General features: G+C 42.7%; 1 protein-coding gene across 1 annotated transcript in view; it reads right to left on the reverse strand.

Moving 5' to 3' along the window:
• Nucleotides 1-15,361, reverse strand: part of GUCY2F (guanylate cyclase 2F, retinal) — a gene marked incomplete at both ends in the record, with an annotated part of 149,662 nt that overhangs the window by 51,315 nt on the left and 82,986 nt on the right. The window contains 2 exon segments of the mRNA XM_079764569.1: nucleotides 2,510-2,614; nucleotides 2,617-2,671. Of these exon segments, the coding sequence (XP_079620695.1) occupies nucleotides 2,510-2,614; nucleotides 2,617-2,671 (160 nt within the window).

Raw genomic sequence — 15,361 nt, forward strand, 5'->3', positions numbered from 1 at the left:
CAATACTAACTCTGAGCCTTGCTATGGTGATAAAATCACCTTTCAATAGTCAGTGTGGTAAAGTACAAAAATAACAAATATGGAAATAAAGAGACGTGAGTTTAAAATCTCAGCTTGGTCACTAAATAGCTCACCTTTCTGAACCTCAGTTTCCCCAAATATAAAATGGAACTTGAGCCAGATCATCTCTAAGAGCTCTTCAATTATAAGATTGATTAGCCCCTATTATGTACAGCAGGGAGCAGCAAGTTACTTCATCCATTTGTTGATGCAGCAAACATTTATCCTGTCTGGTTGAGAAAGGTGCTGAGGGAAGAAAACCTGTTTCTTGCCTTCACGGAGCTTATAGTTTAAACAGGGAAAGAGGACAGCTAATTAAACACATAATACCAAAAATGTATAGTATTACAACAAAGTTCAAAGCCCTAAGGATCTTTAAGAGAACTTAGCCCAGCATAAGGAAGCATGGGAACCCTCTTGAATAAGTGGTATTTATGCTGAGCCCTAAAGAAGGAATAGAATTTAGCCAGAATCAGATAAGTATATAAAAGAGCGGGAAGGGAAGACTATCTCAAGTAATGTGCACAGTGTGTGTGAAGATCTGTAAGTAAGAGAGGGCCTGGTGTAAATAAAACAACTGGAAGGAGTTCAGCACCGCTGGAGCATAGAGATGGAGGGAGGTTTACAAGGCCCAGCCCACTCAAGGCTCATAAGCCATGTAAAAGAATTTGAACTTTATCTTAAACCATGGGAAGCCATTGAATGAATTTTGGCACAGCTGTGACATGATCAGATTTGGAGTTTAGAAAACTCCTGGCTGCAGTGTGTGAAGAATGGATTGAGCATCCACACTGCCATTGCAATTTGGAGAGTGAAATGAAACAGAAAGAGAGAGAGGTAGAGAAAAAGACAGACACAGTACACACACACACACACACACACACACACACAGTCTGCAACTATCCTTTACTCACTCTGAGACCAGAGTTACTTAAGTTTGAAAGTTGTCAACCTGTGAATTAAATGGAACTTTGGAAACTTGGCATTGTGTTTTATCTTTTGTGGGTAACTAATTTTGATAGGAAGCTAAGTACTTGCCACTCTGCAGCTGCTGTCCCAACATGTTAGCTCTAAGACCAGAAAACTATTCCAAACTTTTAAAGTGGAATCAGCCAAATAATAACCATAGGACTAAGTCTGCAATGAGAACAAGGAGAGAGAGAGAGAGAGAGAGAGAGAGAGAGAGAGAGAGAGAGAGAGAGAGAGATTTTAGATTTTTATTGCGATTACCAGGAGCTTCATCCTCCAAAGCATGGATGGATAGAGAAAAAAGAAATTAGTATATGTTTTAATTTAGTTGGATGAAAGGGCTAGTCTGCAGAAGACCAAAATTGAATTCCTGGAAATGCTGCTAAGTAGCTGCATTATTTGAGAAAATATTGAGCCTCAGTTATCTTATCTGTTAAATAAGAATTGGACTAGATGATTCCCTAAAGTTTAATATCCCACAAGTTTTGTAAAGCACAAAGATGATACCACTTGTGACCAGACTGTCCATCTCTATCTGCACATGTGTCCCTCTGTCTTTCATTCCTCATTTTTTCTATGTAATACACTCAGCAGTTTTAAAACTTATAATGCCAAAGATCCTTTAAAGAATATGAGAATATGTTGTGATTTTATCTCTCTCCTCCTGTCTTTCTTGTGTTTTTCTGTGTTTTCTGTGTCACTCTCTTCTTTGCCCTTGCAATACTGGTTAAAACTTTTAATGCTTGTTTCTTATGTGTATTTTACCTGATTCATTGTTTCTCCTTCTTACTTTTTCTCTTTCTTACTCCCTCTCTTCCATCAGTTCATTTTCTCCTAGTTCTCACTCACTCCTTCCCATTCCCCATTGCAGATTTCTATTTGATATGTGATGATTTCTACAGACATTGTTTGGTGCTGCCACTAGTGCATTAACAGAAGACAAAAACACAAAATGGACCTTAATGCCATACCTACTTATTTACTAGAATGCCATAGTTCTGTCTGAAGTCATCCCACACAACCCATAGAGCATTAACTTGCTAGGGGACCCCTACTTGCTTCTATCTCTCTGACAGAGATAGTGAGGGTAGGCACTAATGATATGCCATTTCAGAATGTGCTTTGTAGGGGTCCAGCTACCAAATTACCTTCCATTCAATCTGACAAGTATTTATTGAGCACCTACTGTGTGCCCAGCACTCAGTACTTTCCTCCAGGGACTCCTGGGGTCTACAAACAATACAGCCTAATCCTGCCACAGCAGGAACTCAACATTATTGCACAGGCTTTGTTCTGAAGGTTAGGCTTTGCTAAGATTACAGCCTACAGAATTCATTCAACTCCTTTGGCTTGGAAATGAGGCTGATTTTTCAACAAAAGTGAGGAGTTGAATCAGCCTGAGGCTTTAATTCAGTGCATATACTCATTTGAACTTTGGAGCTACCTTATGTGCATCAGAAAGGTAAAATACACCACTTACCTTCAGCAGAAGGTTTCTGTTGGGAGAGTGTTAGCATGTCCAAGATGTCATTAAAGCCATAATCTGTTACTTTTAGTACAAAACACCCATCTACCACATTGTTTAGTTCCGAGATTTCAGCTTCCCATGAGCAAACTCTCTATAGTGTAAGTACTTCATACCCTAAAGATGATACAAACAGGATTTACCTAGCAACTTATTTAACTATTTTTTGCTTATAAAGCTGCTTTCTGAGATTAATGGCATGAGCTATTATGATCCAGAATTCAGCCTTTTTTTTTCTTATATCCTGGCAAATCAAACTCTGACAAGAATTGTTTCCAGGTCCATTTTAACTCTAAAATTGTATCCTTTGATAAGGAATCATATCTTGAGTGTATCAAGAATTGTGTGTTAAACTGCCATTTCAAACACAGGATGGATTCATACATATATAATTACCAAGAATTTGAAGATTCTGAACCCCCTCCCCCACAAAGGTCTAGTGCAACTCTCATCTACTATTGGCAGGAATGGAAATTGGTACATCCATTTGGATAGGCAAATTGGCTGGAGAGAGAGAGAGAGACTTACAGATTCTAAGATTCTACTTCTTCTCCAAAGAAATGCTTGCTCATCTGTACAAGAAGACATACAAGAATTCTCATTGCAGCTTTGCTTTATAATCCTATCTAATAAAAGAGTAATATACAAATTAATCATCACTCCACTACACCCACAAGCCACGCCCACAAAGCCATGCCCACCAACCAATCAGGAGTGAATATGCAAATAAACCCAACCCAGATGGCTACTGCCACAGAGAGCAGGAGGGAGGCTTGGGTTTCCCCGACAATGGAGGAAGCCAAGCTTTCCGCCTGCCCTTGCCGGCCTAGGCCTCCACTCAAGGATACAAAGTTTCAATGATAGAAGATACATAAAGCCAAACAGAAATGGCTGCAGCCACGGAGCTGGAGAGAGCAGAAGGCTAGGGTTGCTCCTGGCAATAAAGGAAGCCAAGCTTTCCACACACCCTGGCCGGCCCAAGCCTCTGCTTAAGGCTACAAAGTTTCAATTATAGAAGATACATAAGTCCCAACAGAAATGGCTGCTGCCATGGAGCAAGCAGAAGGCTTGGCTCCGCTCCAGGCTTCAAAGTTTCAATTGTAGAAGATAAAAAAACCCCAGATACCAGGGCCTCCACTTGGGTTGCCAGAGGGCGTGGCCAACCTGCAAACCACCACAGGCCCCTCGCCCAGGCTGCCCCACGCCCCAAGGGAACCCCCACCCTGATCTGGGACACCCTTCAGGGCAAACCAGCCAGCCCCCACCCGTGCACCAGGCCTCTATCCTATCTAATAAAAGAGTAATATGCAGATTGATCATCACTCCAACACACAAGATGGCTGCCCCCATGTGGTCAAAGATCCTGCCCCCATGTGGACACAAGATGGCCACCACAAGATGGCCACCAGGAGAGGGCAGATGGCAGGGACCAGGCCTGCAAGGGTGTGCAGTTGTAGGCGATCAAACCAGCAGGAGAGGGCAGTTAGGGGTGACCAAGCTGGCAGAGGAGGGAAGTTGGGGGCAATCAGGCCTGCAGGGAAGGGCAGTTGGGAGGGACCCCGGCCTGCAGGGGAGAGCAGTTAGGGGGGACCAGGCCTACAGGGGAGGGCAGTTGGGGGCAAACAGGCTGGCATGGGCGCAGTTAGGCATCAATCAGGCTGGCAGGGGAGTGGTTAGGGGGTGATCAGGCTGGCAGGTGGAAGCGGTTAGGGGCAATCAGGAAGGCAGGCAGGTGAGCAGTTGGGAGCCAGCAGTCCTGGATTGTGAGAGGGATGTCCGACTGCCCTCGAGGGGTCCCATATTGGAGAGGGTGCAGGCTGGGCTGAGGGACACCCCCTCTCCCGTGCACAAATTTCGTGCACCGGGCCTCTAGTACTGTATAATTGGAAATACAAAAAATACCTATCTGCTAGGGTCTTTCCACAGCTAGGGTCTTTTTCGCAGCTGCAAGGGTTCGGAAATCTGGAGAAGGGCTGTGCGTAAATGAATAAACTAGACATGAAATATAAATTTGGGAGGCATGGGGGAGCCAGGGGAGGCTCTACTTTCTAGTGAAGTGGGCTCTCCAAATCTCCGGACCCAGGGCTTTTCATTCCCACATTTTTCCCTTTAGCAAAGCAGATATACATATCAAAGGTAAGGCCTGGTAAACAATAAAGGACCATCAGGTTAGGGAAATTGCCTTTGGCTGTTCTAGCAGCAGGTAATAACATGCAGATTTTTAGCCCTGCTGAAAGAGTCCATTCAACCTTTTGAGGCTTCTCACATGTATTATGACCCACTGGACTTAGTCTCCAGCATATCACCCTTTTTGATTTAATAAATTTAACAAGAATGTATGCCATTTGCAGAGCTCTGGTCCTTTTAAGATTTTTAAATTCAATGATAAAAATTGAGTTCTATAATGTCCTTTTAAATTGCTGCCAGGCATCAAAGGAATCAGTCTGCAGTAAGCTCCTTTCTGGGCCAAGTTCCTTGAGCCCCCTTCTTAATTACTGTCTAACAGTTTTTTATAGGTTCCTTTCTTAATCACTGTCCCCTATGACATGACAGCAATGATACTCTAGTTCTGGATGGTGGATAAACAGTGAGCAATGGCAATGCAGGTCTGACCTTCTTTGGCTTGTCCTGGGCAACCTGCAGCAATGCACAACTAATGTCTGCTAGCATGGCAAGGCGTCTTTACTATCCCCCATCTCTGGACTGTTTCTCCTCTGTCTCCTCAGCATGTTGCTTGGGGCCACTGCCATCTGTGGCTGGAGTAGTCTGGTCAGTTCTTCTCTTAGATCCATTGTTACAGGAATCCACACAGGCTTGGAGGAGTTTTATGGAAATATATAAGCATATTCTTGACCAAAGGTTAATAAAGGAATCCTTTCTATAAACTAGACTCGGGATCTTTTCATTCTGCCAAACCATTTTCCATTGGCTTATTTGGAGACCATGTGTGTCTTGCCATCAGCATTACAAGTGAAAAAAATTTTAAAGTAAAAATTTAAGTAATTAAGGCTTGATGTGATTTACTTACAGGAGATTACTCTTTTTTTTGTTTTAAATAATATCAAGAGGCTTTTGGAAATCCTGCAATGCAGTCTTGAGAGCTTTTTAATTCAATTCTTTGCACAGAAATATGACTGGTTTGGATTCATCGCATCATTAAGCAGCTTTCTTATGAGATGAACCATCAGTAAAAAAATTAGTTAATGCTCCAGGTATAGTTTCCTGCCTAGTACAACTAAGTTCCCCTGAATATTCACTTATTTTCAATTTGCCAATATAAATTAGTCTGAAATAAGGCTTATTTTCTAACTTTACTTGTCCTTGGCTGTGGACAGTAAATGACACTAATTGAATTTCTTCTATCAGTCTTTGAGTATATCTACATAAGCTTTGTTAGGGAGGCAAAATGCAAATTATTTATTTCTCTTTTTGAGGCCTAATACATTGACTTTTAATTACAGTTTTCCAAACATTTGAAGGAAACCTCCTTTTATTTCCTACCAGAGTAATTTCTAGGCCACCTTTAGAGAGTTTCTTTTAAAAACTTTTTTTCTTTCTTTCACACCAAGCAGCAAACATGGTTGTTTTTTAGATGCTGACTGGTACTGTGATGCCTACATATTAAGTGACTCTCTTTCTACTTACGGTGACTTTATGAATGACCAGTTTTAATGCTTGAATAATACCCTTCAGTTTACCCTGTAAATATTAGCAGAAGAGATTTAAAATTTTTTAAATTTCTCCTTTTTATTAAACTTAAAATTTACTTCTAAATAGCATTCCTTTTGGTTAATGCTCATTTGCATACACAGAGGGATTATGGGAAGTCTCAGGAACTATTTCAGAGGAATTTACTAGAATCCAATTGTTTATACAAATATTTGCTTCTCATATAACTGAAATTATATGAGACCTTGATTATATTTTAAAAAGCTAATTTATTAGGTAATTAAAGTAGGCATCTTTATTGAAAAAGCAAAGTAAACAAAATTATACGTAGGAGGTACAAATTCCGTCCCCTCCCCCAGCCTATTTGAAGTGCAGGCTGTCTGAGGCTTTTTGTCTTTTAAAATTTCGCTGCTGAATGATCTGGCTTTACTTAAGAAATATTTAGCAACTTTGCCTGCCCTCCCTTAGAGATGAAATCTTTATAATATTTAAAATATATGTATATAAATAAAATATATTTATTAATTTTTATTTGATAAAGCTTTCCACATGATTTCAAGTATATTAGACAGCCTATTTAAAAAATATTTCTTTTAAGAAGAGAGAATAAATTCTTGAATCACTCCAAGGCCCATGGAATGTCCCAAAAGCCATCTCTCAGTTAAAGTCTTAAAATTTAACTTGGAAAGACCATCATATATATATATATATCCTATATAATAAAGAGGGAATATGCAAATTTACCATCACTCCACCACAAAGATGGCAGTGCCCACCACAGAGGCGGGGGTTTCCATAACACAAGATGGCTGCACCCACAGTGGAGGCTGAGTTCCCATAACAAGCCTTAATGAGCAATCAGCAGGGACTTGACAGGGGACCTCAGGCCACACACCCCACCCCACCCTGGTGCCAGGCCAGGAGATCTTAGGCCATGCCCCCCACCTTGGCACCAGGCCAGGGTACCTCAGGCCACACCCCCACCCAGCAGGGCTTAACAGGGTACCTCAGGCCACGCCCCCAGCCCCAGAGCCAGGCCAGGGGACTTCAGGCTGCACCCCCGCCAGGTGGAGCTTGAGAGGGGGACCTCAGGCCATGCTCCCCGCCCAGCGGGGCTTGATGGGGGACCTCAAGGTGCACCCCCTGCCCTGGTCTGGGCTGGGAGACCTCAGGCCATGCCCCCCTCCCCAGCGCTGGGCCAAGAGACCTGATGCTGTGCCCCCCACCCAATGGGGCTTGACAAGGGTGGGACCGGCCAGGTCTGGATCTAGCCCAATGGGCGGGGGGAGCTGGCCAGGTCTGGGTCTCACACGATTTTGAGGCACACGTGGGAGGGCAGGGACTTGACTCTGGGTCCTGTGGTGCACCCCAGACTCTGACAGGAGGAAGATTTTGATATAAATTTTACTAATTTTTTTTCATCTCTGACACTTCTATTATAGAGAAAGGGCAGATAGCAATATTAAAATATTTCCTCTAATTAATCCCCTTTTAATGTGCACAAATTTCGTGCACTAGGCCACTAGTATATATATTTCCCAAAGATTATATTATATACTTTTTATAATTATTCTAAAAGATATCAATTAAATTTAAACTGGTTTTTATATTAAAAATTTGGTTCACACCATAGAATTAATCCTCTTTTTTAAGCAGACCATATAAAATATTATACTCTAGGTTGAAATTTTACCACACATAGTTAAGACTGCAATATATTTTAAAATACTAATTTCTCCAGAGAAAATACAAGAATTATTTTCTTAGAAATAAATTTCTATACTTTATGTATTTTGTTACCACAACTATATAATTTCTCCTAACTTAATTTGAACTTTAAATTCTTAGAGCCTTAAATTTTAGCTGGTAAGTTAAATACTTAGCATTTCTGAGTAGTAATAACTTCACATTTTTAAGAATATATTGCAAACATAAAATACATGACATATTTAATTAAATAGATTCAATTCTGTCCTCTAGATTTTTCATATGAGGCAAACTCAGATTAACATTTCAGTATTTTGTCATTTCAAAATACCTAGACATTCAATAAATTTTTATCAATTAATTTAGCAAACTCTAAAGCTCCAAGTTGCCAAAGGCTCTGGAATACCAAGTTTCTAGCTGGCAAAAGGAGGGGAAACCCAGGAAGCAAGGTTGTAGCTATTTAAATGTAAAATCACCACATTCTTTCTTTAGAAGTTGCTGCCAGTGGGAAACTAGCCCCCTCCATTAACAAAGGGTGCAGCCAGTCTTCACCTGGGCTACTGGACCTGCATTATCAATATACCTATACTTATTACTGAAAAGCTCTCCCACAAATCCTTTATCTTAATTATATTTATTTATCTATGTTTTTATAATTTTGAGATTTTAAAGCCAATTATTATCATCCAAGGCATTTACTTTGGCAAATTCTATAACAGATAATTTACTGACATTCTGGCAGCCTTAATGTTGACTTTGGAATGCGGTCCATTATTATTCAAAAACTACCCTTTATTATGGAAATACCAATCTTATTGCCCAAACTCAGCCTGTATTTTTTTTTTTGGGGGGGGAGGGTCATCTTCGCCATCTTTTTTCTTTTGAGAAAAAGAGTCTTGGGGTTTATTCTATGGCATCCATAAAGAGATTTAAACTTAGCCCAAAACTATATAAAATCCAAAATCAGATGGTATGCACTTTTTGTCTTAAGCTAGCTTTCTCTTTTTATGAGTACAGAAATCCCAGATGCATTTCTAAATTCTGCTAAATTTTTAAATGATGGACTGGAGAAAAACATGGCAAGAATGAGACTTTTTAATAGCACTCTTGGGAGTGGGCATCCATTTTACAGGATCACCATGTGTCTCCCCACCCCCACATCCCGCTTGCTTTGGAGAAATTCAGTAACTGGTCTGGCTGCCCAGGTGGTTTCTTTTCCCAATTAAACTAAAGGCATGCTTAATAAACTAACAATAAACACATTAAACTAAAAAAAAAAAAAATGACAGAAAAAAAAACACAATAAAAAAAACATATAGACAAGACCCAACAAATCACAGCTCTTTTCCTGAATCTTTTCCTATTCTGCTCTCTATAGCATTGACTGGCCTTTAAAGTTATTTTAGCTAAAATCTGCTTGTCCCAAGGTGTTCTATGGTAATTTTTAAAACAAAGTATCAGAGAGTTTCCCTGTGAGAGGATTAATAGCTCCACCCTCTCTAGCTGCCAAGACTTTCCACACTAGAAGCAGAACAAGACCCCATATAGTTAAAGATGACAATGGCACTCTTTTCCTTGAGCCTGATGTAAAAAAGTACCTTTTGATATTTTAATTTCTTTACAATTTTGCCTTTTGGTTGAATTCTTCCCCATTATGGCCTGGCTTGAAACAAAAGTTGTCCCTTCCCACCTAGGTTCGTGATTTCCTAGGCTTGGTATGGGCTTTACATGCAGTGAATCTCCCCACTGAATTTACCAGTGAACCCCACCTTTACCGGTGATCCATCCCCACCTTTACCAGTGATTAACTTCTTTTCTTTGCTCTGGCAAATAATCTTCTACAGATGTCCCTGTTTGGGCACCATAAATGCTAGGGTCTTTCTGCAGCTAGGGTCTTTTATGCAGCTGCAAAGGTTCAGGAATTTGGAGAAGGGCTGCATGTAAATGAATAAACTAGACATGAAATATAAATTTGGGAGGCATTGGGGAGCCAGGGGAGGCTCTACTTTCTAGTGAAGTGGGCCCTCCAAATCTCCGGACCCAAGGCTTTTTATTCCCACATTTTGCCATTTAGCAAAGCAGATATACATATGAAAGGTAAGGCCTGGTAAACAATACAGAGAGGAAGGGAGAGGGATAGAGAGTTAGAAACATCGATGAGAGAGAAACACCGACCAGCTGCCTCCTGCACACCACCTACTGGGGATGTGCCCGCAACCAAGGTACATGCCCTTGACCGGAATCGAATCTGGGACCTTTCAGTCCGCAGGCCGACGTTCTATCCACTGAGCCAAACCGGTTTCGGCAGGCCTGGTAAACAATAAAGGACCATCAGGTTAGGGGGATTGCCTTTGGCTGTTCCAGCAGCAGGTAATAACATGCAGATTATCAGCCCTGCTGAAAGAGTCCATTCAACCTTTTGAGGACTTCTTGCATTTATTATGACCCACTGGACTTAGCCTCCAGCACCTATCAAAAAGGGACTGTTCAAATTGTGGTATATCCAAACTATAGGATGTCCTGCAGCAGTTGAAAATAATCAGGTAGATCTACATGTGTCAACAGGGAAACATCTGTAAGCCATAGAGTAAGTAAAAAATAGTTAAGTAGAACTATATGACAGTATATATTTTAAAAAAACAAACAAAATCTGTAATGTATGCCAATACACGTGAAATTAATTACAAGGCTAATCACCAAATTGTTAGCAGTGGCTAACTTTGGAGGAGGGTATGAAAAAGAATGAATAAATGTATTTTTATATCATTTTATTTTAAAATTTAATTTAATACATTATTTTTATAATTTAAAATAGGCAATAAAAAAGAAGAAAGCTGAATACTCCTGATCTCTGCAGCTTGCTTGGCAACTTTATGACACTCAAATGTCATCTACCAGAACTCTTTCAGATGGATTTAATCATTCACATATAAATATATCCATATTCTAGTGTAATCATTTCAGATCTATTTATGCCTAGCCTTTTAAGTATCTGGCTCCATTTTATAGCCTGACATCCCTTTTATATTTGTACTAGGGGCCTGGTGCATGAAATTTGTGCACTGAGGGGGAGACCCTCAGCCCAGCCTGCCCCCTCTCACAGTCCGGGAGCCCTCAGGGGCTGTCTTTAGGCAGTGGTCAGCAAACTCATTAGTCAACAGAGCCAAATATCAACAGTACAACTATTGAAATTTCTTTTGAGAGACAAATTTTTTAAACTTAAACTTCTTCTAATGCCACTTCTTCAAAATATACTCGCCCAGGCCGTGGTATTTTGTGGAAGAGCCACACTCAAGGGGCCAAAGAGCCGCATGTGGCTCGCAAGCCGCAGTTTGCCGACTACGGTCCTAAGGCGCAGTCTGGCCTCCCTCTGCGGGAGGTGACCAGGCTGATCAGGGGAAGGCACCTCCACCATCAGCCCACTGCTGCTGCCACTGCTGACTGTGGAAGCTGCCAAGGTGTTTTCATGAACACGGACTCCAGTCTCTTCACCAGGACAAAATGTGTGTGTCTGCTTCAGGCCTGCTCAAGCTGTACCACAGTGGCTCGGGCATGCCCCCCTGTCTGTGTCTGCTCCAGGTCTGCTCAAGCCGTGCTGTGGAAGCTCGGCCAGGCCCCCTTGTCTGTGTCCCTGCCCACCAGCTCCTGCCTGTGTGTGCCTCCATTGGGAGTGGCTTCTGCCTCTGAGGCAGTGTGACATTAGCATTGGGAAGGCCTGCACACACTCTGCTGGGGGCGGAAGTCCCCGCCCTCATCCTCCCCACCATCTCCTGTGCATGTGCAGCCTTTTGACCAGTTGTGACTGAGACACCATTAGGACCAATTAGCATATTACCTCCTTATATATATATATATATATATAGATGCTTTATATCGTATGCCCTTAAAAAGTCTGCAGTCCCCTGTATTTCCTAGCAGAGTCCGCAGTGGATAAGATTTTCCCCAGGTTGTCTAATGCTTGGGTTTCATTCATCATGGGCCTGAGAGTACTGTCATTTATAGGTTCCTCCCTTAATTCACAGGACCTTGCTTACAAGGTAAGTGGAAAAGTACTAAAATAGGAATTAGGAGATTTGGATTCTATTATTGATGAGGAAAATAAGACATTTGGGGGGGGGGGGGTTGGTGCTAGCAGCCTGACTCTGTATCCCTAAATGTACATTCCTGTTAGCCTGTAGTCTAGTCACTGCCCCTTCCTTAATTATCTGGTCTTACAAGACCTATTTACCTAAATACTCTCATTTTACAGAGGCCATAAACCATGAACAATACACAACCCCCGGAGGAGGTTATCAGTGCTGGCATGAGACCAGGCCTTTAGGTGTGGTCTCAAGGCTCCCATCCCAACACATGGGGCTTTTTGCAAAGCCCGTGAAAGTTCTGGAAGTATGATCCATATTTGGGGGACAAAGAAACCTAAGGGTATAAAGAGAAAGCTTCCTCCATATTGTTTCATTCAGGATTTGGAAACAGGTTTCCCTGAGTCATGGTACTAGTACATCTAGAAATAAATGAGGTTTTTCTGTATCTCTGGGTAGTCCTGTGTATATTTTGGTCCCCTAGTAAATTCTGTAACATAAAAATGGTTTCCCTGACTGAGAACACAAATTTGCCCCCTTGAGTCACTGCTGCACGAGAGCAGGTGGGTGGGCCCACTCGACTGAGCCCCTGATGACAGGAAGGCACACTTCCAGTGATTTACTGGGTCCCAGTAGACTGGGTCTCTAGTAGACTCCAAGGAGGACAGGAAAGCCCTTTTCTGGAATCAGACATCTGACTGGTGAGTTTTCCCCTGGGGGACCAGTTTGAGTTCAGGCCTGCCTTTAGGGACAGAAGAAGTAGCTGATCACTATTCAAGCAAATTATTTGCCTTGGTTCAGGGACTTTCCATCGGTAGAAGTCAAAACTCGGACTGACTGGTGTGTGAATGTGAGTGTGAGAGCCTGTGTGAAGTGAAAACTACCTTGTATTATCCTGTGTCTCTGTTAACTGGGAGAGGTTTACACGGCTTAATGGCAAATATGGGAAGTAGCTCCTGTAAACCTGCCTTAGAATGTATGCTAAATAATTTTAAGAAGGGTCCAGACCACTGCCTGCAATGCAGATGTCTCTCCATGAAATCAGGGGCCCCCAGCTTTTGGCCGAGAATGGGAAACATGAGAGTGTTTGTTGATATTTTATGTGTCTTTGTTGTTTAATTTGTTTAAAGATGGGGCAAGTCTCGTTTTGGGGGAAGCCCAGTGTGTGTGGTGAGGATGAACACATGACAGAGATTTCAGGACGTCCCAGCAATTGCCAAGGATCCTTATTCTTGGGGACTCCTTGCTCTTCCTGTCAAGGTGTTAGCCCACCAGAAACTCTTTGCTAGTGAGCTCTCTGTCTGTCTGTCTGTAATGTAATTTTGATTTTCTAACTTTTAGGTACTTTAATTTGCTCTTCCCTGATTTATGATTTTGCTGTGCTGGGTTAAAATTTTAAGGTTCTAAGATTAATTTGAAAGTGCAAAATTTATAATGGTTGCAACCCAGGGAAGTTAAAACAAAGGCCAGCTAATTCCAAGCCTAACAAACCATTATCTTCCCCACCTGAGGCAAAGTGGGAGGGGAAAAGAACAAAAAGAGAGGGGAGGGCCATTTTACTCTGAGCAAAAGCCGAGGTTTCAGTTCCCAGGCCAGATAGAATGAAAGGCAGTACTTTCTGAACACAGCAGGGCAGATAAATTTGCAAAACCCCACCCAGCATCACGTCCATTAAGCATCCAGTTGTCAGCGTTGGTATTAAAGGGGACAGGGAACAGGACGGGAAGCGGGTGGCCTGCGCCTGCTTGTGACATCACAAACCCACACAGGCCAGCCAAGGCAGAACTGAGGCTGCCTATGAAGCAGTCACAACTTTGCGGCTTCTGTGCCCTTGAGGTTAGGGCAGCAAGGAAATGGGTGAGTGTTAGGTGTGTCCTCCCAGCATTTTCTCTGAGACATTCAAAGTATGTCGTATCTGTGACATTACTAAAATACAAAAATTTAGTAGCCAAATTGAAAATAATTAATTCTGTGGTCAAGACCAAATCTTTAATGTTAAAACCGGTTTAAGTTTTGATAATCTTTAAATTGAGTATATTTGACAGCTTTTCTGAATGTAACTGAAAGACAGCTTTGTGACATTTCAAGAGCCCTGAGGTGGCACAAAGATTTATTCTCTCTCCCTAAAAAGAAATATTTTTGAACTAAATTAGACCAATACAATATACTTTAAATTATATAAGGAAGTAAGCTATGCAGGCTGGTTTGGGTAACAAGATTAATGCTTCCATGATAATGGGCAGTTCTTGAATGAGGATGACCGCATTCCAAGGGTCCTGGGGGCACACAACTCCCAGCCAGATTAGCATGTCCTTTCCTTCAATAAAAAGGACAATCATGGTTATCTAATCTAATAATAGACAAATATGCAAATTGACCGCACCTTCGCTATGTCCAAGCCACGCCCACCAGCCAAGCCACGCCCACCAGCCAAGCCACGCCCACCAGCCAATCAGGACGAATATGCAAATTATCCCAACAAAGATGGCAGCTAATTTGCATATCGCGACAGCGTAGAAAGAAGCCAAGAGCTGCAGAAGGGAGCAAAGCTGCAGAGAAGCAAGCAAGCCGGGGGGAGGAGAAGGGAGGAGCGGAGGCGGGGCCGGGGGAGAAGGAAGTTGAGCAGGCGGGGCTGGGGGAGATGGGGCGGGGCCGGGGGAGAAGGGAGGAGCAGAGGCAGGGCCAGGGGAGAAGGGAGGAGCGGAGGCGGGGCCAGGGGAGAAGGGAGGAGTGGAGGTGGGGCCGGGGGAGAAGGAAGGAGAGCGGGCTGGCGGAGAAGTTAGAAAAGCAGGGGGGCTGGCGGAGAAGGCGGGCGGGGGAGAAGGGAGGAGTGGAGGCGGGGCCGGGGGAGAAGGGAAGAGAGGAGGTGGGGTCTGGGGAGAAGGGAAAAGCAGGCGGGCTGGCAGAGAAGGCGGGCCGGGAGAGAAGGGAGGAGCGGAGGCGGGGCCAGGGAAGAAGGAAGGAGAGCGGGCTGGCGGAGAAGTTAGAAAAGCAGGGGGGCTGGCGGAGATCGCGGGGCTGGCGGAGATCGCGGGGTGGGGGACAAGGGAGGAGAGCAGGCAGGGTGGGGTATAGTGCAGCAGGAAACCCTATTGCAGGATTTTTCCTGCAACGGGAATGTTAGTTGTTCAATAAAATGCTTTAGGTAATAATTGGCTTTAAAATCTCAAAGTTATTAAGATATAATAAATAGATGTAACTAAAATGAAGAATTTGGATAAAGCCTTTTTAGTAATAATTATAAATATGTTAATAATGAAAGTTCAGTCACTCAAGAGGAAACTGACTGTGCTCTCTGTTGGAGGAAGGGGCCAGCCTGTAAAAGTAAAAAAGCCTAAAAGAGAATATGGGC

The sequence above is a fragment of the Cnephaeus nilssonii genome (genome assembly GCF_951640355.1).
Source record: "Cnephaeus nilssonii genome assembly, chromosome: X".
NCBI classification, from domain to species: domain Eukaryota; kingdom Metazoa; phylum Chordata; class Mammalia; order Chiroptera; family Vespertilionidae; genus Cnephaeus; species Cnephaeus nilssonii.